We start from the raw sequence: 27,631 nt of genomic DNA, 5'->3' as shown, positions 1-27,631 counted from the left end.
AACTCAACTGTTCAGACTAGGCTCATACACAGCTACTGCTGGCACGGTACCAAAATTCAGCAATAACAGAATTCAAAAAATGCCCAATTAGGAAAATGCTTTAACTCCAAGAACTTCCGATACTGCACAGAGGAAGTTATGCATACCTTCAAAGAAAAAAAAAAATCTCAAGTAACCAAGTTACATTTCTGCTTTTATTTAAATAAATTCAAAAAATACTTAAAGCCAGTATTTACATAATTCGATCCAATTACTCTTCAAATCCTCTGGTTAATTAAGAACAGATTCTTACAGTAATTATCAGAAGTTCTTACAATGAAACACTGTACTTTTGGAAAAGCGATTAAGTGTCTGCTGAACATTTAAACAGAGTTCCCAAATCCACAAGAGAACACTGTTCCTATAATATGGTATTCCTCCATCTCCCCCTGAAGGCAGCAGGATTTTCAGAACATGAACTGTTTTCCAAGATATTGAAACCACCTAATAATGGGTAAAAGGACATTTTAGAAATACAGCAAATTGGATCGTTGATTTGAAAAACTGAAGACAGGTTTTATAATAAAAGTTTCATTCAGTCACAACATCACTTTTCAGTTTTCCAAAAACACGTTAGCACTGGAAAAATCCAATTTCTATCCAAGATAGTATCCAAACAGACGGCTTTTGCAGGTAAGTTCACTCTGCATCTTTAAAGTCACGCATAACTAATGCATAAAATGCTTTAAATTCAAACCTTTTGTCTCTTCTTCCAAATACTGTTAGTCTTTCTGTGCTTCATTTCTCAATCAGCCATGTCTTCTGAATTAAGACAGTCTTTTATTCTGTTGCTCCCTCATTAGAGTCAATATGATCTGCATTTTCAGGTAAATACACTCCCATGCTCTGTAAAATGTTAGAGGTGGGTCCTGCCAGTCCAGACTGGGCTCTGTAGGATTCAAGCAGGTTAGCTACTAGGTTCATATCCACATCAACTGGTGTCAACTCAGTATCTTCAGCTCCAGGGCCAGCATTTCGAGATGTAGTTGCATTAACAGAACTTGCCTATAGTAAGTATAAAGAGAAAGTTTTATCAAATTGTATAAATGGTTTTATTAAAAAAAGATAAAACATGCCACAGGAGAAAAGAAACAAGGAAACAGTTCTGCAGCCAACAAAGTTCAGTACATTCCACAGTGTCTTGACAGACAGGAATTTAGTCACCAAATGCTCATGCCAGTTAAAAATCAGCACTTTCAATTATACAGATTAGGTTCCAAGAGGAGGACAGAGAGGGTTACCGACTCCTGGCTCAGTTTCCTATGGGAGTAATCTACTACAGGAACTCAAGAAGTCAAGCTACAGCTGCTTGCCTTACTACTAAACCAGGGTAAAACAGGGAAATAAAGCTAAGTCTTGGAAACGATGTGCAAGTTAAAGCTTAGCTAATTTTTTTTTCAAAAACATATACCATGGTGCAACTGCAGCACCCAGCACCTTTTGCTCGCACGTGGGATTATTATTTTTTTTAATAGTTAGTTAGCATGTGATCAGAAGACAGAATTTTTTTATCACATTACTCAAAATGACCAATTTTAGCATATTTCCTCTTTCCTACTGAAGGTCTCAAAACTATTATGCTACCAACTAGAACTCAAAGTATACTTACCGCTTTCTTCTGGGTGGTGAAACTTTTACCAACGTTGGTATGTGCCAGTTCACGGTCCATCTCATTCATATATGACTTGAGACTGCCTATAAGCTCATTAGGCGATACCTTCTGGTCTTGCCTTTGATTTTCAGCATCTAAGTCTTCATCATCCTCATCTGAGAAGTCAAACTCCTCCTCTTCATCCAGATCATCAGAATCCAGCTCTTCCGAGTCTGCCCCTATGTATTATATTGTGTCAGTACAGACAGCAAACAAATCAGCACAGTGCCCATGGGTGATCAGAAAACCCAGGGAAGTCAGATAACCATGAGATACTCTGACAAAAGAAACAAAGGAGCAATCTCACCTAAAATTCTGTCTAAGGCTTTTGTAAAAGAATCTACGTCAAAGGTCACATGGGATTCATCAGATGACCTGAAATAGAGAAATATTTTAAAATAAAATAAAGCTTTTATGCTTGTGTAAGCCTGACACAGGCATAAACCATATGGCATATTGATTTCTCTCAAGCCTAGACTGAAGTTGGGACATTTGAACTGATGGTCTTGGAAGTGCTTAGAAGTCTGAGGCCTGTATGAATTACAAATGAAACATCAAGTGGAGGAATTCCTAGCATGGAGGAGAAAATAAACCCAACAATTTTAATTGTTTGTCGTGGTCTAACAAAAACTGCACTGAAGGCAACCAAAATAAGTATGCCTGAATCCTTCTGGAACAAAGTGGTGGTGTTATACCTCAGACAAAGATTTAAAAAGCTGAGAATCTCTGAGGTCTCCTGCCTAGAAAGAACACTAAAGGCTTCATTCTGGTCTCTCTTACGGCTCAGTTGTTTGCTTTTTGTTGTTGTTGTTTTTTAAATAACTGAAAAAACCTACATTGTAACTCAGATATTGACAGTAACACTAATTAAAAAGGATCAAACAGTTAAGAGCATAGTAGACCGTTATATGCTTGACACAGCTTACACAGCATTATTTTCTCAATATTAAAGCTATTAAAAAGAACCTGGACAATATGCTACTACCCAACTCCTTGGTTTTTAAAATTAAAGAGCTGTCGACCCAACATTCACACACACTTTCTGAATGGCAACAATTAATCTAGCAGCATTCTGCTGTTGTCTAAATAGTTAAGTATCTTCAATTAGCACTTTTCTTCCACTGTTGGGAATAATGAGAGGGACCCACAGCGATTCTTTGCTCCTGCTTCTAGGTGTACAGTATGTGCTTCAGCAGTGCAAAAACAGGCCCAGTATATTCAAAACATTAGTCTACAGGAAAACTCAATACAGCTGTACCACAAAAATCAACAGTCTTAATTCACAGAGACAGATTCCCTCAACTTAAGTTTAATTTTTATTTCTGCACAGCCTCATGAGAAGCATCTTAGCAGTCTGAATAGTTAGTCTTTCACGGTAGGAAAATTGCAGCACAAATGAACTTGAGATGTACATTTTAATAACCATGTTAAGAACTATGGTAACGAACAACAGTAAGCCTTCAACTTAGAAGGGTTAAAAGAACTTTAAAAACCACAAAACCAAACTAAGAGTGCTGCAAAATAGCGTAACTTCCAGCATTTTTACCTGCACCAGTGTCAGAGTGGTCACCAAGTTGGTTTAAAAGCAATTACATATCCACTACTAACATGGGTTTGTTTCAGGCCTCTGCTAAGTGGAACACTTTCAAACTTTGATACTCTGCATTACAGAATCAACCAACGGGCTACAGCAGAATGAAAACACATTCCACACCAGACGCCGAATTTAAAAATACTACTACCATGGCATTTCTGCTCCTTCATGAGTAGAGACTTTGGATACAAAAGCCTTCATACTTTCAGCAACCGCTTCCAAGTCATACTTCTGCTCTTCCTCATTTGAGGAAGGAAGGGACTCATTTCTTGCCTCCTTCAGCATCTGATCTAGATCATCTGGTGTAATCTCCAGCCAACTGTCATCTGAAAGATTATAGGACACACTTGTTACTCTGCACAAGTCTGTTTAGACCACAAGTCCAGATGGCTGAGACTACTGCTAGCATTTTGTAGCTTACTTGTGTACTATTAAGTTTTCAGGCTGATACTGGGTAACACAGGGTATAAGGCAGTGAGAGGCTGAGAAAAATAGAGTTCAGATTTTGGTTTACTATTTAAAACTCAGCTTTATATGCAGCTTCAAGCTAGCAGATACTGTTCTAGTCACAGATAATCCTTCTGCCACTAAGTGAAGGAAGAAAAGGCTTACACTACAAAGGGAGAGCCAATCCAAGCTTAAACTATGATTGTTAGCACTGAGTGTTGGATTTGTATGCTACTGCATCATCCAGAAACACAGATGCAACCTGTACGGCACGCTGGCAACGACTACATTTCTGTCAAATGAGTGGAAAAAAGCCTATTATATAAAGTTTACGCTGGCCTTATATTGGCCATTAGAGTAGACCACATAGTAATTAACTTCGTATTGTCAGTATTGGAATTGTGGTATCAAACCAGAAACTGAATTGAATATCTTGTCAATTCACAGCCCCAAGCTTTGTGTCTTATACAAATGATTTGATTGCCTCAATCTTAAATGACGGCTCGTGAATAACACCTCTAGCAGTCACAGCATAGAAGACCAACTAAGTGGATACAGAGACTGGTACAGTGGTGTGAATGTTCACCCTCTCCCCCCACAAATCATTTGGGATAGGAAGAGTCCACCCCCCGACCCTGCCCACCATCCTCTGGAGGAAGACAAGCTGCTTCTCTCTCAAATTCCTTCAAATCAGTGGTTGTTGTCTGTAGCAATGTCAAGATTTCATCACCTGGGCTCACTTCAACAGAGCTAGAAGAAAAAAATTCAATTTACTAAAATGGATTTTTACTAGCATTACAATGCCAATGGCATCACACGCTCTACATGCAGGTTTTCACTCAAATTCCTCATTATTCCTTCTGTGCAAATACGTCAAAAAGCTAAGTGAATTTGGGGGAAGTACCAGAATACTATACAGAGAGTATTAGCCAAAACAAGACACAGCCAATTACTGTAATTCCTTGTTGATGGCTCCAAAGCCCATTTCTCACATTTCCTTTGTTCTTCATACTTACTTTGTCTTGGTAAACATTAGGATTGCCAGATCGCAAACAGCATAGACTGGAAATTCAAGCAAATAACAGTCAAGATACTGTGAGCTGGCAAACCCTCAGATATTTTTGTAATGATTTATTTTTTGGATTTGATCTTTTGAAGAAACCTACAGCCAGCTGCCTGCCTTGAGTAAAGGAGATAGATTACTCTGTATTTATTATTCACTGGGACTGCTTTTCAATGAAACTTTTAAACATTTTCTATAGCCAACCAACCAAATGATGCTTTTCAGTCACCTCTTAACCCACTTGGAATAGCTTAGCATTTTACAAAACCAAGATAAATAGTTACTCAAGCAATAACTTCTACTAGTAGAGAGTATTCTAGAGGAATTAATACCCCTATGTCCTAGCCACAGCACCTATGTTAAGTGTACAATGGTGAAAAGGGTTCAGGTTTTTTGTAACAAGCATTAAAAAAGGTAAGTTAAAGTCCTTGTAGGTACTGTGTCTAATTACTCATGAATTTCAAGTAGCTCTTACCTTTCTGGCTTGATAACAGATTCCTGGAAGTAATCTTCTGCCATATGCAACAGTTCCAAGTACTTAGCAGATCCTTCCATTTCTCCCTATTTAATGCAAGTCACAAGTAGGAATCTAAACAATTCTCTCTCCCCTTCCTTTTCACAGCCAGGCTTCATAACAACGACTACTTGTCACACAGAAACTTAGTGCTGAGAAAAATCAAACACGGAATACTGCTTTGCCACTTATACTTGGAACAGAATATAGAAATGGGCATAAGGTGTTTTCACAGTCAAATACGAATTGAACTCTTATACTGCAATATCAGATGGTGTACAGTAAAACCAATGAAAAACAATAATATGATTCCCACAACAGGGTGGATTTACCATGCCCAGGTTACAATTGTACAGGAATTGTGAATGAATCTCTTGGTGTTTGGGAATTACCCACAGAAGCAGCATTGCAGTACTGTAAGAATATTCCCCTTTTCCTATATTTAAAAGATATTAATCTAAGCATTCCAATAGAGTTGTCCAATTTTATAACCTTCAAATAAGTAGTCAATTTATGTCCAATTTATAAACTTCTAATAAGTAGTCAAAGGCATCTTTTAAAAAAAACAAAAAAACCCAAAACCCACGAAAACAAAAACTACACTTACATGGGCCCAAATGGGTCCATGGGTGTTAAACATAGATCTTTAAGAATATTTAATTCTAGAGGCATGCAAATGAAATGTAAACCAGTGAAAACAGTTACAGTGACACACAACCATATTGTGGTTTCCTTTACTCAAGTGTATTCCCCTTTCTTTAGATGAATGAATTCATCCCCAAATCCTGCTTTTTCCTTTTTAATTTCCAAAATAAATTAATTAATTCTGAAGGGGAACAAACTGCACATACCTCCTCTAAAGACATTCATTTGATTTCCGTAGGCAGAAGCATTAGATTTCTTGCCCTGCTCTAACTACTTATGCAAGTTCAAGAGCTAAAACGTATTTTCCCTGCAATGTTTAAAAGACACATACACACACACTCTACTTCACCTTGAAGTAATTTTTTTTCTTCAGGCTGCTAAGGAATCTCTCCCACAGGGGACCGCTCAACGCATTTCTCTTGGAATCAGGAGAAACTTTACTGCACTTGGAGCACAAAATTTCAAAGCCATGAGCCTGTATAAGACATACAACAACGAGAGCATCTCAAGATGTGACAGATTTAAGTGCACCTTTAAATGACTGCATAAAGAACTATCATCAAGCTCCTGATGCTGCCATTTGAGAAGTGGGTGCCAAACCCAATTATATGTCAAGTAGCAGTATGTTGCTTTGGAAGTTGCAATCTGTCTTTCTGCAACAGTAATGGACCATTTTGACTTTGCAAAGTTCCTCCACATAGGCAAAGCAACCTAGAAGGCAGATCTATAGTGCACAAGTTGCTCTTCACATACGCGTGAAAACTTTACTTGTATTTATGATCTATGGAAGTACAAGAGAGCTCTATTCTGTAAAAGAAAACTCCCATGATACTGTACTTCCAGAAAAAAGGTAACTGCGAATTTGCTTGCATTTTTCTGTACAAACAGGCAACTTACAAGCAAAAAGTAATTTCTCGGACATACGTAAAGAAGTAAACTAAAGACTAGGTACAAAATGCATGAAAGATAATTACCAGTTTCATGCCCAGTTCATAGGCTTTGTATTGAGGGTGAGATGGGGGGGGCAGTGTGTATCCACTGCGTCTATCCGGAACAAACTTCTGCTGCACCAGTTGTGCATATAAACACTTTGTGAATGTAACCTGAAAAAGCCAGAGCAAAAGAAAAACACTCACTGCAGCGTGGCTGTGTTGTGTATAGGCATAAACTTTCTGCCAGTCTCATCTAAATTTTGCTTTAAAGCACCCACATTACAGACAATACCTGAGATTGTATTCAAAATACATCTTAGATACATTTGCCTAAGACAGGTTGCTTTTCAGATCGTACTAAGTATATTCCAGGTTGACATCTCTAAATAAACATGAACTTCATTCAGTCTAAATACATTAGAAAAAATCCTCCGTATTCATGACAAGGTATATTTTGAAAAATGTAAGGGCTCTTTTCAATTAACAAAACCAAAGCTGAGATTTCAAAAACTGTCTAGAGGTCTAAAATTTGACTCCGAAGCTTATTTTCAGGAGTCTAGGGGTATAACTCTGTAATGCAAATGTATCAGATAGAACACTGCTTGGACAACGCTCATAAAACACTTCATAAAATAGCTTTCACCGAGCTGTGTAAGCACAGCTGAGAAGGTGAAAAGCCTTGGAATGAATAGCTAGGGGTAGTTAGGTGCAACTCCTTATGTTGGCTGGCGGTGCTGTCAAACTGCTCTGATCACAGAACTAGATCAATTTATTTAGCAAGCATTTCAGCAGAGGGACTATTAGCAGTAACCTCCGATTTCAGAAACACTTATCTCATGATTAGCCTTTTGAAAGTCTAGTCATGTCAATCTGAAGGCAGAAAAGCTATTAATGTAATGAACTGGAAATTCATGTCTAGTGTCAAAAGAAAAAAAAACAGAAAACATGCTATTTTAAATATTAAATCCACATATTTATATCACTTGGCGACAGAACCTCCACCAGTTACAGAACCTAATTAAGTGACAAGTTGCATTAGAAGGATCACTTACTGCAGTCATCACACGCTCGTCTGGAGGGAAAGTCCGAAAAGAACGACACGCTCGTAAATCTACAGGATCTCGCAGGTAAAAGGCCTGGACTGCTGCAGCCACCAACGAAGGGCGCTGCCTCAGCACTGCCACAATGCCTGCTGGAAGGTAGCAGTGGGCTCGATGAAACGAGGCCTCAATTTTCTCCGGATACCTGTCGCATACAATAGCAACATAGCGTATTAAGTGTATTGCAAGCCCAAACCACTCCTTTTTAATTATTATTCCCATTTTCACTTTAATATTAATCTTTATTATGGGCCAACTGCCAGGACATTATTCTAAACTACAGTTAAAACTCAGCTAATCTAGCACCTGGAGTGCCTGTTTATATATATACACACGTATCTATAAATATACACAGCTAATAAAAATGTAATCTTCACATTGGTAAGATGAAACACTGTGAACTTGACTAACATGTCCAGCTCTACAGTATCCTTCACCACACCGAGCGTAGAAGTCATCTGGCTCACGCTGTCAAATCCTTGCAAAAAATAACGTAGAGTGCTGAACGCGCCTGTGACAAGCTGACGCTCTGAAAAGCCATTTGAATTCGCAATCCTCTTTCTCCCCCCAACAAAGGACTCCTAAAGGCTCACAGAACTTTCAGATTTTTCAGTACAAGAAGGATGTGAAGGAAGAATAACTCTTGTCATTGTCAGGTGTGGCATCATAGCAGCGAACCACTTTCAGAGCCCCCAGATCACAGTACTACAGGACACTGGTCTCCCTCTTTAGAAGAATGCCACAGAAAAACCTCTAGCTGGTGGTTTCTGAAAAGGAAGCAACTTTATCACATCTAACAGGAAAACGATTGACTACAAGAAAGCACCCCAGACAGCTCGGAATCAAAACTTACTGTTGCAGAAGACCAAAATAAAACACTCGCATACCCACTGATGCGTTTATACACTGCTGTTCTAATGGGTTCTGCAGCCAGAAACTCCTCCGAACGGCTAGATAACAGCGTTAACGCCTGCGAAATTGTTGGAGTGGCAGCAGACAGGTCGCATTCCTGCTCTTGAGCCTCTGACAGCGGAATGATGTGCAGTTCTCCTTTGTAAAAGAACACCTGGCAGACAGTAACATTCTCATCAGATGGGACAGGAACAGTCACACACTAAGCAATGCAAAATTTCCTTTCATGTATGAACGTTATTTCTTTAAACACAGAAAATACTGAAGTACAAATAGAAAAATAATACAGGAAACAGCTGGGGTTTTTTTTGTTGTGTGTTTTTTTTTTAAATGGGAGATAAGGTAAATATAGATGCCAACCAGTAAATAAATCCCCCTATTTTAACTGCAATAGATTTGGTCAAATGTGTCTTGTTTCCTTAGTAACGGTAATACCAAAAGTTTCTCTTCAACTAGAGATTTGCTTCAGGAGAATCAGACAGCATAACCTAATTGCTGAAGAATAGGACAGGGACTAAAAAGCATTATTTCAGGGGCTACACGGGACCTCTGTTGGTTCCTGATCCTAAGAAAAGAACTGAATGTAACATTATCAACCCCCTCACTCCGTCCGTTCCTTCAAACGGAAGGAAAATACAGCGCTGATAGTGCAGATACAGGTTTCGAATTAATTTTTGTGTTCTGTTCCGCCCCTTTTCTTTTTAAGAGTCTTGTGGTAGGAAAAAAATTAAACAAATCTTTGCTAATGAAAAAGTAAGTTCTCTCCATTTAAATCCACTGCCAAGAAACTCAGTGACATAACTACTAGCAATCATTCACAGCGAGGTGATCTGGCTGCAGACTCCGGAGGACTCTGAAGGAGTCCGCTCATTGATTCACCCATGCCAGATGCAGTCTGTCTCCTTGTAGAGCCAGCAACGCTCCAATCTTGAGCGTACCCCAGTCTGAGGGCAGCAAACCCTCATGCCTGAGCACTCGAGAACATGGTAGAAGAAATCCAAGTGGCTGTAGCAGAGCTAGAAAGATGCAAGAGTGCTCCCGAAGAGAGCAATATGGTATGTTTGTATTATGCTGCCAAATACATTCCATAGTTCCCATGTTATCCAAGCTTTCCCTGCACTCCGATAACCTAGAAAGTAGAAAGCTGGCCAAACTTACTGATTTTACAGATCAATCAATAGCATGACAGCTTCACTGCCTTCACATTTGCCAGCATGAATAGCAAGTTTTAAAAAGTTTAGTCAGCTCTGCATTATGGAACAACTCTTAAAGAATGATTTATGTGCAAGAGTCAGATCTAGCTGAACGATGCAGACTCACAGCCTAGCAGGCAGGTCTGTAGACTCCATATTTTTGCCATAGTCTCCATAGTTTTGAAATTAGTATAAGAACATATAAGAACGTTCTCTGTCTTCCTTCCATCAACAAACCAATTCTAGAAGAACCACTTGATAGCTGTAACAATTTCCAGATATCCCTACAGCACTTTCTCAGGATGCACTCACTCTACATAGCGTTCTGCAAGAGCACGCAGAGCAGAACTGAGTATCAGCGGTTTGCAGTAGTTAGGTCTCTCATTCAACATCCACAGCAAGCACAAAGCAGCTCATTAAAACCAGAATGAAAGCAGAAAAAAACCTGCTGTTAATTAAAACAAGTCTTGAGCCCCGACCAGAAGTTTCCTCGCTAGTAAGGGATAGATAGCACTCTGGGTTTTCAGTGGCAGTCAGACCACTTGGCTAGATAGAAGTGCAAGAGAAAACTCAAAGTGGTAAGTAAAAGGCCATTGTGAACCACTTGCCAGTTGGTACAGAAGTTTTACTCACCCTGTTGTCACTATTCTCAGGATTCAGCCACTTTGGCAGAAAATCAGCCGCTTCTATCAAGAGAAACTCCCCATCGTTGTCATCGATCCTGGCCAAAGAGAAATCGGCTTCTTACTAGGGGAAGTCTGGCACAGCACAATAACGCACGCTGCTACATGCACGTCTGCTTTTTTTTTTTCACTCTTAAGACACGGCCCTCCGCCAGCCCCTGTCAGGAAAGGCGCTGCCCCTCAGCACCCCCGCCCCAACCGCCGGGCACCTCAGCGGGGCCCGCGGCGGCGGCTGGGGCCCTCACCTGGCCGCCAGCCCCGGGAACTCCCTGGTGATCTCCCGGAGGAGATAGACGATGAACCACTCGTCCTCCACGTTATCCCCGAACAGCGTGGTGCCGCCGATGTGCGCCGGGGTCTCGCCTGGCCGGGGGCAGAGAGAGGAGAGGCGGCTCAGCACCCCGCCGGGCTCCCCCTCAGGCGCGCCCGCTTCCCGCCCGCCGAGCTCCCCCTCACACCCCGTCCCCCGAGCTCCCCCTCACACCCCCGTCCCCCGAGCTCCCCCTCACACCCCCGTCCCCCGAGCTCCCCCTCACACCCCGCCCGCCGAGCTCCCCCTCACACCCCGTCCCCCGAGCTCCCCCTCACACCCCGTCCCCCGAGGCTCACCCCGCGGCGGCACGTAGCGCAGGCGGAAGGGCTGCCGCTGCCAGATGTAGGCGGCCAGGAGCGGCGCGAAGCGCACCACGATCGCCTCGGCGCAGCGGCGCAGCACCGCCTCGCCGCCCGGCCCCGCCGCCGCGAAGAGGCGGTAACGCACGGCGTCCTCCGGCAGCGCGGGCCGCCCGATCCCCTCCATGGCGGCGGGCCGGGCCGCGGAAGGCCGAGCGCGGCCGAGACGGGCGGAGACGCTCCGCCTCCCCGGGGGTGGGGCGTCGTCATGGCGGCGGCGGCGGGGCAGCGGCGGATGGCGGCGGCGGCGCGGCGGAGCTGAGGATGATCTCGCGATACGCGCGGAAGCCGGTGCCCCCCGGCGCTTCGGAGATGTGAGTCGCCGCCGCCTCCCCCCGGCCCCGCCGCTCCGCTCCCCGCCGAGGCCCCGCTTCCGCCTGCTCCCCGCGCTCGGGCCTGCCCGCCCGCCCCGCTCCCCCTCAGCCTGAAAACCGGGCCCCGCGCTCGGGCAGGGGGGGCATGGCGGGGCCGGGGTCGGAGCCGCGGGCCGGCGCGGGGCGCAGCTCGCCCGTAAGGCCGGGGTGGGCCGGGTTTAACGGGGAGCTGTGGGGGTCCAGCGCCCTGACCGCGCTGCGGCGGCCTGCGCCAAGGCCTCGGCGGGGGGAAAGGCGGCCGCGGTAGCGCGTTTACAGCGATCGTGGCCAACGGGTGTTCTCATCGCTTGAAAAACACAAGCGTGAGAGAACGTGATTAAATCCCGCTTCTTGTCTTTTTTTTGACCCAAGAGGCAACTGATGTGCAGGCGCTTTTGGGGGGGAGGGGGAGAGGTTCAAAGTAATGTATCGGGGTTTGGCAGTTAGCTGCTTTGATGCAATCTTGTTCATGTTTAATTCGGTCGTCTAGTCTGAGCAGCAGAGAAATGACAGGAGAGAGCTGCTTTGCTTAAGGCTCTTTCGGCCGATACTTGGGACAGGACTTTTGTTCCTGCATTCATACTTCTCTGTCTCCAACTACTGTGGCTTTTCTCATCCCTCTTTCCTAGACATCTAAACTTTGACAAAACAAAAAACTAGCAAATTCTGTTTCTCCTAACTTGCCTGTGCATAGTTTGGTGGCTACTCTTGTTCTATTTGATTATAAGTCTCCTACAGGGATAATGACATCGTATCTGCTTTTAGAGAGCTGTAGACCAATTCACACCAACATTTTAAGTTTAAAGGAAGACACTGATTTCTAAGCGAAGACCCTTAACTCCGTGTTTAGTCTAGAGCTAGTTTTGATGCTTAATTCTAAAGCTTTGGTAACAAGAATTAGCCTTCTAATAATAAAAAATGAGCTGTGATAACGCAAATTAGTGCATTCCTTGAAAAGCAGGGGAAAAAAAACCTGTTAAGCCTGGGAACCCTGTAGATGTTTGTTCTTATAAGTAATGTCAAGTTCCACTTCTTGTTTTAGACAAGGACTTCCAAAACATGCCTTGCGGCATCATCCACTGCCAGAACCACGAGCTGAGGTGTGCCCAGCCGTGCCCACGGCTGAAAACTACAGCAAGATCTCCAGGTACTTGTCTACTACATAACACAAATCTTTGCAGACAACGGCAAAACCAGGCACCTTTGTGCTGAGTTAACTTTACAGAAGTCATACAGTTGGTAGGCTTAGGCTTTGCCTCAGATCTGTATCATTTCAGAACACGTCCTTCCTATTTTGGAAATAATAAAAAGTGTGTAGCTGTGTTCTGTTCCCAGATCGCAAATAGCCTGGGTCATCTAATTTTATGGCAGAAACAAGAGGAGAAAAGATAAAAATAATTCCTGAGTGGTGTAGAAGCGGACTAGAAATAGTTTGCAGGTTAACTAAGATAATTTTTGGAAAATCTACGTTTTGCTTGACCTCTAGGCTGCCTATGTCATTGAGATTATTAGGAATTACAGTTGTTATAATTACTTGTGTAGTATGGCTTCTGCTTAAATGCCTCTGAAGTAACTATTTACCCTATGAAAACTCTTACCATTGTTGAGACCTATTCTGATACATCCATGCGTTTTTTGTACTGAAAGAAAAGTTTACTTACCCACTTCATTTGTCATTGTGTATTGTTGGGGGTTTTTTTTGTTGTTTTTTACCTCAACGTGCATTTCAGGGAGTCTGAAACCTGGAAGGAATCGGATTACCCTTCTGGTACTCCAGCTGATGATGGGAAATCATGGTCTGCTAGTCAGAGTTACGCTGACACCTCCACGGAAGACAGCTCAGCCTTCTCTTGGGGCTACGATGTGAGTAGAACGTAATCATCAAGCCAAATGTAGCACAGTGAGTAGAAAGACATTTGAAACACCATTGCAAATACATTTCAGGATAAAAATGGGGATTGGATCTGTCAATAAATCATTATAGCGGTTATAGAAAGAACATCTTTTTTACCTCTTCCCCATCTTTCTCTCAGATCAAAACATATTAGGCTCATATTATTCAGTTAATATTCTGCATTTCCATCTAAAACTTTGGAAATGCAAATCATTTAATGCATAAGTGTATCTATGCAACATAATAAACGTTGCTATTATGGAATCCCAAACATGAGTGGATGACTTTCAGACACTTGGTCTGAGTTTATCAAATTTCTGCATACTTGTATGTTTCTCAAAATATAGTAAGCCCCTAAAACATTATTTTCATTTAGAAATATTTGTTTTATTCCCCATCTACCAAAACAAAGTGTGCTGTTGCTTTCTGTGAGGTGAGATGGAACTGTTTAGATTGAAATTACCCAAGAACTGACCCCATTTTCTAGCTACACAAGAACATGTAACAAAGGTCCTGAACATCCTTCACTTTCACAGTGTTTCACATCAGTCTGCATTGCTTTTTGTTTTGCTGTTGTCTATGGACATTGCAAGCAACAAATTTTCCATTTCATTAAAATGTCGCTGAATTTTATCCCTCCTGTTCCGATTTCTTATATGTAAATTACTATGTCTTTAACTTAATATCCTAATACAGATATTTCAAAATGTTTTAATTGTTTTTTTGTTGTGTCATTGTAAGCTTTTTATGTAGCTACCGTCAGTGCTAACAGCAGTCTGTATCATCTCCAGGGGGAAATTATTTAAAGTTAATGTTTTTCTATGCAAAAGAAATAGAAGTGTTTAAATCAGTCTCACTAAGCTTTAAACAAATAGTTGTCTTTCTCAATTATAAAAAAAAAATAATAAAAAAACCCCTCCAAATGCTATTCACTAGGTATTTATTGGATAACTTTCCTTTCTAGGAATTTGATAAAGCTGCCACACAACAAGTTCAGCAAATGTTCAGACAAATTGATGAGCTTCTCTATGAGCAGAAAGAAAATGTGCATGTTGAGGGACTGCGGGAAGAATGCCACCAGTGGACATCCAACTTTCCTCATCTTAGGTATTTTATTAATGGACTAATGCTAGTACCATCACAGAGTTATAAAAGGGTAGGGATGGAAACAGTTGCTTTTAAAACAACGTTAGTAGCAGGGTAGTTTTATGCAATTATGTAATAGATAGAGATAAAAAGATCGCTCTGGTAGTCTGCCTGCCATTGTCATTAATAAACATTCTTCTGTCTCACATTTGGTTCCTTGCCAGAGGATTATTGCTATTTGCCACCAACTTGGCTTTAACAGCAAAATTCTCTTAGAAAAGATGTACGGTAAAGCTAAAAGCCAAAAATTTAAATAATTTAAAAATCCTCCTACCCTAGCTCAGCAGTCCTTATGACTATCTGGAAACTTAGATTTTAAATCTTCATTACACGTACTTGAATAGTTTTGTCCATATTCAAAAGTCTTACAATTAGCAGAGCATAAAAAACCAAGCTAAATTTTCTTAATGTATTTACCTGACTTGAAGCAATCTGTACGAGGGAGAACAACTAAACCCACATTTAACTATCTCCAAGAAAACCGCCTAGCTTCCCTATCGAATTTTTAGGATTTGCTGCTGTGTGTTCTTACACACGTCAATAATCTTACTTTCAACATTTTCTGATTTATTTATCCTTTGCTTTTGCCACGGCAGGGTTGTGGGGAAGCAGATAGTGATCCCCACAGATGAAGGGTATGGATGGTATTCAAGTTCACCTTCTGGCAGTTTAGCTTCCTCGGATGTAAGTTCACCACGAGAAAAAGATTCTAATGAGTAAGTACCAGCGGTTAGTCCAAGGTGGGAAGGTAATTTTGTTCTCAGTGGACTGCAGTGGTAGGCTTCTTAAAATGGGAAGCCTAACTCCTTTCTGTTAGGCTGAGCACACTTTTTTTTCTTTTTAACAAAAATTAGTACATTCAGAATAGCAAGACTACATACCTGTGCTTGTTGCTAACTACAGTAAACTGGTCAGTAAATAGAAATACCTTTGCTGCTGCTGACTTCTTAAGAATATGTATGTATTGTAGCCGGTTTTATTGTTAATCATCTATTAAATTTGTACAGAACTTCAAAAATGCAAAGCAGTACATTAGTATTACTTTTCTTATTTAATGTTTTAAAACGCTTTTTAATGAGCTTTGAATTTTTTTCTGAAGTTTCAGAAGATTTAGCAAGATTTAAAAATATCCAAAGCAAAAGAGTTTCTACTGTAATGCATAATTTCTTGGCCTCCCTACTGCTTGGCCTTAACTACCGTGTTGTCTCTCACTCTCTGAGTTCACCAAATGCTGCTATTTTAAGTGGAATAACAACTTACTTTCATTTCTGCTTTCTGAAAACTGTCACCTGCTCAGATTTAGTGTTTTTGGCAAGAAGGTACCTCTTTCTGTTACTCCCGTTCACAAAAAGGCTGACCGTTCCAAGTCTCCGACCTTGTGTTCTCCAGAGAGCGAAGAAGGTGAAGATGGAGTAATTGTCTCTGAAGGCGTAATGGAGGAATATTTAGCATTTGACTGCAGAGATGTGTAGGTATTGAATATAACGACAGCAACTAGTACCAGTGTCCTGGAATTTCTGCTGTTAAGATACATATCTATATCTCTCTATATATATACTTGATGTTGGTTGATAAAGTATTTGATGATTTTTTTTTTCATATATCTTTCCTCTAGAGAGCTCTCAAAAGCCTGAGGTTGATAGGGCACTGGGAATTCTCCTAATCCATCTCCTAGAACAATTCATTTTGCTAAATTATTTTTGTCATTTTTTTAATAATTTTTCATGCCAGCCATTTTTGTGCCTGGTTTACGTAGTTCGTTCCACCATAATTAAAAGCCTGCTATGTATTGGCATATTTAATAGAACTTGATTAAATGCCGTTTATTTTTTATACTAAGTCAAATTCATTGTTGTTTGTCATGTACTAGCAGTGGCTGCTTTGGTTTTGTACCAGCATTTTGGGTGGAATTGTACCTTTCCACATTTTCAGTGGTAATTTAAGAATTAGTCGGGATTTTATGCTTGCCAAGAAATAATTACCACTATTTTTATCTTAAGGAGAAAGGATTAAGGGTGGCATGAAGAGGATTCTTTTTGCCCCTTTACTTTATTCAACCCAACAATATGAACATATGGCCTGGGTAAGGACTCTGGATGATAATGTCAGTTGCTAACTACTTAATTGGTTTTAATAAATAAAGCCACTTACCTGCATGGACCATGAGATTCAGATTGGTAGGTGACATGCTTTGACCAGGCCAGAGAGATACTGCTGCAGCAAACAATACTGCTGTCTCTATAAAATAATGGTAAAATGCTTTTTCTAGTGGTATCTCCTTTTTTTCCGAGGTTTGTAGCTTTTTGATGTTAAGTACTAATTCAGGGAGCAGATACGAAAGCTGTAATAATGTGCTTGCATCGGTATGGGGTTTTTTCGCCCTTCTGTAAAGCTTCTTTTGGCAGCTGAACCTGAACTTTTATGAGCAGTCGTCTTCCAGGTTTCACACTTCAGAATACATCTTGCATTGTGGAAGAGTCTGCAGCAAAGGCCCCTTGGCTGCTGTGAATTAGGGTTTTTTTACTTTCTCCGTCATTGATTTCATCTGATTGTCTAAAACTGAATTAAGCCCTTTCCCTGAATTCCTCCTGGCTGTTAGAGTAGCAGGCTAAGAGTGGCATTAAACAGTCGTGAGTAGTAACATTCCCCTCTCTGGTCTTCAGAATTCTGTAGTGACATTAGATATGGAGCCTAACAATGTGATGAACAAATATCACTGTAACTATTAATATTTACTTTTAAATGGAACTTTGATCTCCTCTGCAAATTATTTATTATTCATGAAGTATCATTTATAGTCATTCTGTATGGAGGAAGCAAGGTGTGCAATAAGGTGATTGTCTCAGTCCTTTCTCATTCAGGTCAGTGGTAGATTCTGGCAGAAATAAAAGTTCAAGTGCAGAACAAAAAGTTCTGTGCAATGTACAGAAGCCTGCTGCTTTCACTATTAGACTAAGCTATTTGATATTGCTGTTTATTGTACTGTCAGCTCTCAGAAAATAATGCGTTATAACTATGAAACTTCGCCTTAAGCAATTGTCTTCAAGCTATTTGGCCAGCTGCCTTGACCTATTTCAGTTTAAGGGAAAATAGAACAGAAATGCAGCCTTAGCTGATGTTTTAATCCTATTAAATAATTGCAACAAAAATACAGGAGACAAAATGTGTTTATGGTACAGATAGTGCTCACATTTTTACAGGGAGGAGGAGTTGCATGAGAGGCAAATCGGACTCTCCTCTGGTAGACGGAAATTGGGGTTTCCTCCTATCTCTCCGTGTTCCTGCATGAAGGATTCTGTGCTCACATTTCTGTTTGATGATGTGTGGAGTGAAGTCCTAGGCTGCATGGAAGAATTAATCTGCAGACATTGGGAAGGGTCAGCCTCTGGTAAGGATCACAGTTAAACTGAAGAGTCAAAAGGGGATTTCAGTTACTTAATTTTGCAAGGATGCAATTAGAGAGATGTATTTGGGAATAATCTCGTCAGAGGAAAAAAAAAAAAAAGATATTTACTTTGCTAACAGTGTGAGACATGCCTTCAAAAGATTTAACAGAACTTATCACCCGAGAGGACTCTCTTTAAAAAAATCTGGATTCATAGCACTGTCCACAACTAGCAATGCCAATAGTCTGTATTGACAGGAATTCTCTGCTGCTTTGCATAGATGATGAGAAAAATATCATAACAGTAGAAACAATCGGAGCAGATGCCAGAAGCCTTTTGCAGTTTGATCCTCTGCCAGCGTTGTTACCTCGTGTGCCGCAAACGAAAATGCCCTCAGTGACATCTGAGGTAAGTAATTTCAGCCAGCTGGTGTGTGTAGGGATGAATCAATACAGCACTACCTAAACAAACAGATTCGAGTATGTCAGGGGACTGTTTAGATATTTAACTAGTTTGGATTTTGTATGAATGCTGACTGTCCTGTCTAACCCTTAAGTTCTGTTATTCCTCAGTTGCAAGTTTTAATTCCTACTTTTCTCTTTAAAACTTGGTATTTTATATATGTATTGGACAACTATGTGGTGACTGTTCATTAATGATGTAGTTCTTCCTACATTTTAATAATGTTTGAACTAAACTGTGAGATCGAGGATTGCGTGTGTGAGATTCCATTCTCGCTAGCTTACCTATAGTTAACTCATCAGGCAATAGAGGACAAACCTCAGCGCAGTTGTAAACCAGGATTTTTTTCTCAGACACTGAATTTGACTATATAGTCTGCTTTAGATGATCTCCTCCTAGAGTGGTGAGCACCAAACTGTTGTGTTTATTCCATTTTAATTCAACTCTTCCCTTCTTATTTCTTTTTATTTCTTTCTCCTTTGTTTCTGCCCCCTGCCTCTTCCTCATGTTCCCCTTACTGTATGTGTAGTGCCCAAAAACCAGATGTGGCCGCAAAAGCAAAAAGAGGAGAAAAACACCTCAAGTATGTATGCTGGAGAGATTAAAGCTCTGGTATTTTCTATATGCTGTCATTACGGTGGGTGGAATTTGATGTTTTTCCAGATCAGTCTGTATTCCAGAAAAGGAGTTTGCAGTTCTGTTCTTGACAGAAAATTTCAACATACACTGAAAATTAGTTTTGTAAAGCTTCTGATTATAGCCATTGTTGAAAGATCCTCTCGTGCAAATGAGAAGCTTGGTTGGAAGCTATTAAGTATGCCATAGCATGGTAGGGTGCACTTTCTAAGCACTACCGTTTGCAAGAAAAACGGAATGCTAAGATGCCTATCTTCGATTGGGAAATAATATAACTGAGCATGTATCTGGATGTCATGGAAGAAATTAATTTCTTTCCTCCAAAATTATTTACAAGGACAAAAATTGTAAATATGTGTATATGTCTCTGCCAAACAGTAATTTACTTATTTGTTTTTTAAACTTTCAGATAAATCTCTCTCAAGGGTCAAGTAGTGGCTCTCAACGTAATCTAAATGGCTTGATGGTGATACATGGGATCCAGTTACAGAAAAGGAATCTGCCTGTAATGGAGAAAACACTGTAAGAACTATAGATCATCTGTTGTACAGTAGAGCACTCTCACAGGGAGAAGCCTACAACAGTGTGAGATAACCTTCTACACTGGAGAAAGCAATTCTCAATTATTTTCCTGCTTGTTTATTTATTTATTTGTCCTCTATGAAACGGTATACTTCTAGTACAGGTTTTCTGTTTGATTGCTGCTGGTTTACCACGTAGCGAACAGCTGTGGCATTGCTGTTGGCACTAACTGACATCCTGAAAAGAGATGAAGCTCAGAATGGTGTAGAGAAAGTGATTTGCTCAGTTCTTAGAAGTGGACTTGTGTTAGATCTAGGCTATGGGTATGAAAACTGATGTTTACGTTGTGGGTTTTTTTTAATATGTTCTGTGATTAATTTTTACTTCTGTACTGGAATCTTGAATCAGAAAGTTCATAGTTCAGTAAAAAAAAATAAAGATAGGCTTCTTTTTTTCTTTTCCATCCCCTATTCTTTTCTAATTTGGCTGTAAGTTATTTTATATAGTTATGTAAAAAAAAGAAAACACGTCATCTCTATCCATACATAATATTAATGTCACATGTAGACGAGTACTTTGGTAATAAGGTAGTTCTCAGTCATGTTGACCGTATCTCTCTTGGTTTTGCAATTCTTTTGTTAGGGACCTGGATGACAAACGGCCAGGCTCCAGTTCCATCCTCTCTACCAGAGTGTGGCCAAATCGTCCTCTAGAGCTCAGCACATCATCCCTGTCACACTCCACGAGAAGGCGAAACCCACCACCACGTACCCTGCATCCCATCAACGCAAGCCACTCTCGTACTGGGACCCCAGGGTCTGCTGTGGACAATGTCTTCAGGGGAACTCGACTGTACGTTTCAAAACCAGTTTCTCACGGCAAGTTATCATATTTAGAGAGCGCAGCTTATACAAAAAGCATTCAGTGGAACAGAAAGAACATGAATTATTTGATTAAAGAAATTAACTGCCCGTTAAAGCACAATCTCCCCTGAGAAAGCTGAGTTGCCAAAGCTGATGTTTACTGTGCTACAAGCTGCAATTCAATGAATTGCATACGTATTTAGGTAGCTTTGCATACAAACTATAGACCTCAGTCTGTCCGGTACAAGCAAAGCCAATACCACCATCTCTTCTTGACATCAGCTTTCTTTTTCCATAATCTATTTTCAAGGTGAACTTAAAAGTTTACAGTTTTTGGAGGCTGAACCTGAAGGTGCTCACCTTAGATAGATTATGACTGACCAAAGGACTTTTAGTGAACTCAGTGAACCTACAATCACATCTAGAGTATCTTATTTTTGTTTGGCATTAATGATCTGACTGAATGTAGTCATTTACAGGGAGTACAGGGTATTGGGAAACAACGCAGGGTTTAATATACTTCTGTATTCCACATGTTGTAAATTGACATAGTTTCCTTTTAGTTTTGCAGTTTACCTATAAACTCGTCCAGCCTGTTATTTTTCGTCATGTACTGTTCAGAGACTTGTTCCTTGCCCCTTCACGACTGATGTTTCTACCTCCAGTATTTTATGCTTCTGTTCCCTTTCCTCAGGCTTTGATCAAATTAACAATTGTTAACACCTCCCCTTTATTACCATACATGTTTAAATGCATGTAGAGAGCAGTAGGAAAGTCTTTTTAAAAATTATGATTATAGTTTGAAGCTTTTCTAACGTATCCTTACAGAACATCCTTCCTTCAGTCAACTCCAGAGCATGTATAGAGCTAAGGCCGCTTGATCATTTCTAGCACTTTTCAAACACACGATAATACAGACACCTTTCATGTGAAAAGGCTGTATCTAGAAAATAGAATACTTGTTCTTTTACGTTCCTCCTGTGACTAATGCTTAATTCATTTTGTATTTTGTGCAATTAGATTGGTTTAGCTCCCTCTAGAAGGCTTCTATAGCATCTTGCACCTGTTCCTTCAAATACTCAAACAACATTAGGAGAAGGTAGAAGCCTTGTTTTACCCCCAGACATTTTATTTGACGCTTGTAATAAGTGGAAGAGCTACAATATGCATTTGCATTGTGTAGCTTTTTTACTTGCTTTGCTTAAAATCTGGGCTACTGCTGTTTTCTAGGCTCCGTGTTTATCTTCAGTTGCTAGGCTGAAGTTAGCAGTAAGCAATACTTCATCGTAAAGGACATGAACAAAGAGCAGAAAATAATGCCGTGTCTGGGAATGGGCAGACGAGATTCTACCGTTGTATGGTAACTGCCCATGAAGACACCTTTCTATACACACACCTTTATTCTGCAGCACCAGCCACTCGGCACACTCCTTCAAAATGCACTGGATGAGGTGCATTTTAACCACAACAAGCCTTTATATACACCCATTACCAGGATTTCTGCTGGGGTACTCATTCTCAGGCTCACTTTGCCTACATGCTTAATATTAAACATTATGAAAACTAGAAGTTCATGTTAATAGATGAAAAAGATTTCTGCCAAACTTCACCTGCTGCAGAACTCCTCTTTTAAATCTAGTCTCTAATAGTCAGCCCTAACACCAGTGTCTTGTAGCAAAATTCTGCAACCGTTGCTCTTAGTTTTAACATGGTCTACATAATGCCAAAAAACCTGACAATATTGAATGTTTGCACAATACCAAACATACAAACTGTATGTTTTTTTCTGTTCTTACTGGTGTGTTTCAGTCCGACTGCACATGAGCAGCTGACTTCACCCTCCCCACTGCGGCTAAGCCGAAATAATCTCCTACCGCCTATTACTACCACCGATGTGGCAGAGCATGCGAGCACTGCAGGGGCCCAGAGGCAAACGGTAATAGGCACAACAGTTTTACTGCTGGATAGTCTAAAATTGTAATCACTGCTGATCAAATTACCAAACCCAAGACTTCCAGTTTGTTTGTTGTCTTGCAAGTGACAGCAACTGAAACAGATGCACAAAAATGCTGCATCAGTTTTGACCAACAGCATCACCCAGAGTTGAATGCTTTAATTCCAGTAAATGCCAGAATTTTTTTCCTCCCCGTAAGTAGATGTAGAATGATCAACTTGAAAATCAGCTTTAATTCCTAGGCTAACTATTTTAAATATACAATAAGAAAAAGTCATTAACTGTTATTCTTTAATGCAGAAATCTCGAGGGAACTCAAGTCGAGCTCGCAGTGTAACAACACATGAAGATACCCACCAGCAGCTACAGGAGCGGCTTTTCTTACCTGATCACGTCTCCAGGCCTAACACAACCAACGCATTCTTGGTAAAGCATGGCAAATTATACCCAATCATCCTTAGTTACTCAGTAGGGTGCTTTGACAATTAACGTAGGTAAACATTAATCAAGAACCAAATGTCACAGGTGATGAGTGCCAGGGAGTTCATCAAGGTCACCGCTTGATCAGATACTCACAGGTTAACAGAAACATGGGATAACAATCTCACTATACTCCCCACAGCCAGCTCCTAACTACACCTATAAGCAGCTGGTGGTACTACACACTTCTTGAAGAATCCAAGTTTAGGATGCTTGTGGAAAAAGCTAAGTGTTACTTAAGGTGTAACATTCCATCTAGCTGCTTCTGCGAGGGCTTAAGAAGAACGGTGGGGTAGGAGCGGATGCTTTAAAGTTTCGCATAGACATTGGGAAGTCATTCCTACAGCTGTGTTCAGAAACACAAGGGTAGGATAGTCTTCATTGCTTTCTTGCACAAGTTTGCTGTACTATTAACGTCCAGTCCGTTTCAGTATCAAAGGCTCTTGGTTTAAGTCACTCTACTGGTACCTTGTCCTACCTAACGAAGTATTTTTATCTAAGCTTTAAAAGCTGTAATTTTAACAATAGCTTTTAAATAGCTGCTGGTTTGGTTTCTGTGTATAATTTCAACATCCTTGACTTAGCAGTTGAGTGTACAAACTTTTAAAAACCTATTTTAAAACAGAGCAGTTTCCAGAAGTGGTGAGAATGCCTTTAACTGGCCCAGTGATCATTCTAAGTAACAGTGTTACAAAAGTGTATTTTCTACTCTGTAGGAGTTAAACTTCAGGTTGATTTAACCCTCCTGAAACTTGTAAAAGCTCTACTTAAACCTTTTCAACATCTTACGAATTAGGAAATACATATGTTTAAGTAGTTTGTATTATAATCTTGATGTTTAGAATTTTTCATGCAAAGATAAGTAACTTGAACTGTCTTTTCAGCCAGATCCACAGCACCGCCGTTCTTGCACTGTTATTGATTATAGTAATCAATCTTGGACAAGCAGAGGATCGACAGGTTCAGGTATGCTCACCAGTCATAGAATTTCATAAGATTATGCAAGAGGTAGGCTTTTGGGACAAGGATGCATTTCCTACATAGGTAATTACACTGAGGAGGTTTTTCAAAGTTCTATTTCACATTTTAAATTTTCCATTATACAAGTTTTATACTTGCATATGGAGTATGTTTGGGGTAATTTTTATTACTACCTCGTATTTTAAATCATTTAAGGGAGCTTAATGTAATCAGCCCCAATGCCTCTCATGCCAAAGTTAAGAGCAGGAGCTGCCAATTTAAACAGGCACTAGCAACAACTACTTTCTGTCCAAGGTTTTTCTTCTGCTCAGCTATACAACCCAAGGAAATTGCATTATGTCCAAAAGAAACTTATTTGCACTGTATCTGGAAGAGATTGTACTAGATCTGCACTAGATCATCAACTTAAAGTATATTTTAAAGCCAGTAACTGTATCAGTACAATTCACATGCATACTCTGAAATCAAAATATGCTTGTACTGTTTAATTTGTAAAAACTGGATGAACTTTGTGGAGTTACTTAGCATAACCTAAAATGAATCTCATCTAAAAATACTTATTTTTAATCGATCCGAGTACCAAGGCAGCAGGAAGGCATTTTTGTTGTGAACGTAATGCATACGCTTCCCTCCAGTTTCCCTTCCTTCACTGCAAAGTAATCTCCTTAAATTGTTTATGGTTAATACACTTTGAAAATAGTCTTCAGATACACTTCAGAATAGCTACACAGTCACAACCAGGGCTGTGGTTCTTTTTAATAGTAGGAAGCTACGAGACTAAGTTGCAGATGTGTACAGAAGGGTTATGGTAGACCAATGAACCTTACTTCTTTCAACGTTCAGAGGTTTAGGTTTTTCACCTCTTGGCACACACAGAGCCTAGCCTAGTCAGTTGAAAGGGAGTTTGTTCAGAGATTACAGTACAGCAAAAGTTAACTTTTGTGCCCTGGAAGAGCTTTTCTGAATGCCATCTTTATAACTCTCATCTGAGTTCACCTTGAGCACTCCCTGTCAACTCTGTAATAATGCTAAGTATCACCTCCACCTGGAAAGGGTGGCACAGAGCACAGAGATTAGATGCACTTTCTGAAAACTAGGTCTGTCAAGACGAGTTACACTGGATTCCTTCCATCACAGTGTTTTGGGATTCCTTATGGAGTTGTCAGAATTTCCCACGTAAAAATATACTATCAAGATAGGATTGAAGCTGCAAAAGTTAATGGAAGCTGCAAAGGTTAAGGTGGCAAGCACATGGGTGATTACTAGAGGACAGGAGGGGTCTTTTAGCTTGTTTAATAGTCGAGTGGCCTACTACCGCTAATGTAAGTGGTACAAGAGGCAACTTGAGTTTAACAAAGGCATGGCAGTGATGTAACTTGTTTTTAAACAAGGAGTGGTTCCTACTGAAATTAAAAGAAATATCTGCTCTCCGCCCCCCCCCCCCCCCCAAAAAACCCCAGTATCTTTAAATGCAAGATGAGTTTTATGACTGCTGTATAAACAACAAAAAAATTGAAATCAGCAGAACTTTGTAGACGTGAATACTTAATGAAATATCAAGGAATACAGTAGTTCCCTGCAATGCAGCAACTAATGAAGGCACAAACTTTGCCCCTTTTGGAAGACTGGTCACTGGTCTCAAACTTGCACAAGCTATACATAATGCAGTTGATAGCCACATATTAGAATAAAAAGCCAAAAAAAAAGCATTTTAGTTTTAAGCTAAAGGAGCTGTATTTGGTACTTAAGTTTTAATACCTTCCAGAAGTCTTAAAGTTGTACATGATCTCTGTTTATTAGGTCTTCAGCTGCATGGTTCTGTGAAAGCCCACAGTCGAAGTGGATCAGTCACAAAAAGCAAACAGGGGTTCTAAGGTGCCATGAAGAAGTGTCCATCCATCTCCAGAGAGCCATGAACCAACTCTCATTCTCAGCAATGTCAACATTGTTTACAGAGAGTTTTCAAACACCCTTCCTTAGGAATAATTATTTTTATATAAATCTAAGAAGCAGCTGCCAAAGATTAGAAGGGGTATACTTAAACATTCCATTTTCTACCAGTAGAAAAAGTGATACTCCAGTGGAAGGGTGAATATACTCCAGTGGGCAGGAAAGCCTAACTGCTAGAAAATCAAGCCAATGCTCTCAGTCATTGCTGTTTTCCCATTAGTGGCTTGTTACTGGTTCATGTTGTTAGAGGCAGGTACTGCAGAACCTGCTGATTTTTGTTAGCTCTACAGAAGATTAATCAGGTTTTCCATAGCAGTAATAATTTACATTTATAAAGCTATATTTATATGTCTAAAGCAATATTACACTATCAAAAGCAAGCACTGCACATGATACTGCTTCTACAACTCAAGTTATGAATCCTGTAGTAATTGCAGCAGATATTAACATAGTTGTGTAAAAATAAGGTAGCAAACCCGATAAACGGAACTGACAGCTTTAAGGGTAGCACACCACTGAGTCTTCCTGTGTTTTATACCTCTTCCTCAGTGACTGAAGAAGGTTTTAGAGGCAAAAAGGAGTCTCTTACTGTGAGTAGTTCCAGACAGTATTCAAAGAAAGTACACTGTCTTCCTGGTGAGATGTTATATGGTAATTTCACAGAACAGGTCAGTCTCCCTTTCTAAAAATATCTGCAATTATACAAGATTTCTGCACTCCACCACAAAGTTCCACAACCCACAGATGGAATGTACCTTTTGGTAGATGTGTTCTGTACTGCGTGACAGACATACCGGAGGTATTAGCTGTAGTTGCCCTTGTGGCTCCGAATAAAACAAAAACATGAAGTACAAAATAAGTGATTAGTTGAAGGTCTTACTCCCAAGCAGTACATGCCAGACTACAAGTAAGCATAAAGACAAGGTGAAGGATAACCACTTACTGTATTTTAACCAAGTTAGGACACTGCACAAAAACAGTTGTTTCTTTATAATCCAATCAAAGAGCACTTTTTTCTAAATTTCCTTGTTAATATTTTCCAAATTACAATTTGTAACAGGCAAAACCTGTCAGTATTCTTTATGCAGTGGCCCCTACTTCCCCACTCTAAGTTATGCGATCTACCAAATATTAGGGGGACCTACAGAACAGCTAATAGTTTTTAATCAATATTGACATTCTTGAGTCTAGTTGATCCAAGCATGCTCTGATCCAAAAGAAAGGCAAAGAAAGCAAAGCAGAACCATGCAAATGTAACTGGGCTAATGTTCCTTTGCATTTCTAGAGGGGGGGGGGGAAAAAACCCAACTCTGGTCTCAATCTAAATCTCTTTAAGTTTGCATAGAGAGAAATAGATGCTAAAGGAGGCCTCTACTCACTAAACCCTTTCAAAATACAATTTCTCTTAACAGCTAAGACTACTGGAACATTGACCACTGTGCCATTTAGTTATCTCAAGGTAACTGGAGATAAGTATCTCATTTGTATCAGTGCCATTCCTCAGGGACCAAGTGAGTGTTCTGGAGCCCTAGTGCATTAAGAGTTACAAAATATACAAA

General features: G+C 40.3%; 2 protein-coding genes across 2 annotated transcripts; one reads left to right on the top strand and one right to left on the bottom strand.

Annotated features, from left to right (window-relative positions):
* Positions 1–189: 189 nt before the first annotated feature.
* ECD (ecdysoneless cell cycle regulator) lies at positions 190–11,572 on the bottom strand. The gene is made up of 13 exons (XM_059821220.1): positions 11,383–11,572; positions 11,019–11,136; positions 10,724–10,811; positions 8,873–9,051; positions 7,938–8,130; positions 6,928–7,056; positions 6,303–6,428; positions 5,270–5,355; positions 4,375–4,481; positions 3,433–3,610; positions 1,998–2,065; positions 1,649–1,869; positions 190–1,044 (listed from the first exon to the last, which is right to left on the bottom strand). Exons 1-13 carry the CDS (start codon positions 11,570–11,572, stop codon positions 820–822), a joined length of 1,908 nt encoding a protein of 635 aa, XP_059677203.1. The 3' UTR covers positions 190–819.
* Positions 11,573–11,709: 137 nt separating this feature from the next.
* On the top strand, positions 11,710–27,369 carry FAM149B1 (family with sequence similarity 149 member B1). Its single transcript, XM_059821139.1, has 15 exons — positions 11,710–11,759; positions 12,841–12,945; positions 13,529–13,661; positions 14,657–14,799; positions 15,435–15,554; positions 16,136–16,306; positions 18,039–18,226; positions 18,505–18,632; positions 19,216–19,269; positions 19,732–19,844; positions 20,487–20,696; positions 22,517–22,643; positions 22,962–23,087; positions 24,026–24,107; positions 25,923–27,369. The coding sequence occupies exons 1-15, from the start codon at positions 11,710–11,712 to the stop codon at positions 25,994–25,996; spliced, it is 1,824 nt and encodes a 607-aa protein (XP_059677122.1). The 3' UTR covers positions 25,997–27,369.
* Positions 27,370–27,631: the final 262 nt, after the last annotated feature.

The sequence above is a fragment of the Gavia stellata genome, chromosome 9 (genome assembly GCF_030936135.1).
Source record: "Gavia stellata isolate bGavSte3 chromosome 9, bGavSte3.hap2, whole genome shotgun sequence".
In the NCBI taxonomy this organism is placed as follows: Eukaryota; Metazoa; Chordata; class Aves; order Gaviiformes; family Gaviidae; genus Gavia; species Gavia stellata.
This window is presented reverse-complemented; position numbering and strand designations above follow the sequence as displayed.

Bases quoted from the DNA above. Each gene is read 5' to 3' on its own strand.
- ECD (XM_059821220.1), bottom strand. From the start codon at position 11,572: ATGGAGGGGATCGGGCGGCCCGCGCTGCCGGAGGACGCCGTGCGTTAC. The intron at 10,812-11,018 runs GTGAGGGCCCCA...CTCTTTGGCCAG, and splicing joins TTCCCGGGGCTGGCGGCCAG to GATCGATGACAACGATGGGG. The intron at 7,057-7,937 runs GTAAGTGATCCT...TGGCTTTTTCAG, and splicing joins ACGAGCGTGTGATGACTGCA to GTTACATTCACAAAGTGTTT.
- FAM149B1 (XM_059821139.1), top strand. From the start codon at position 11,710: ATGATCTCGCGATACGCGCGGAAGCCGGTGCCCCCCGGCGCTTCGGAG. The intron at 11,760-12,840 runs GTGAGTCGCCGC...TTCTTGTTTTAG, and splicing joins CCCCCCGGCGCTTCGGAGAT to ACAAGGACTTCCAAAACATG. The intron at 15,555-16,135 runs GTAAGTACCAGC...TCACCTGCTCAG, and splicing joins CGAGAAAAAGATTCTAATGA to ATTTAGTGTTTTTGGCAAGA.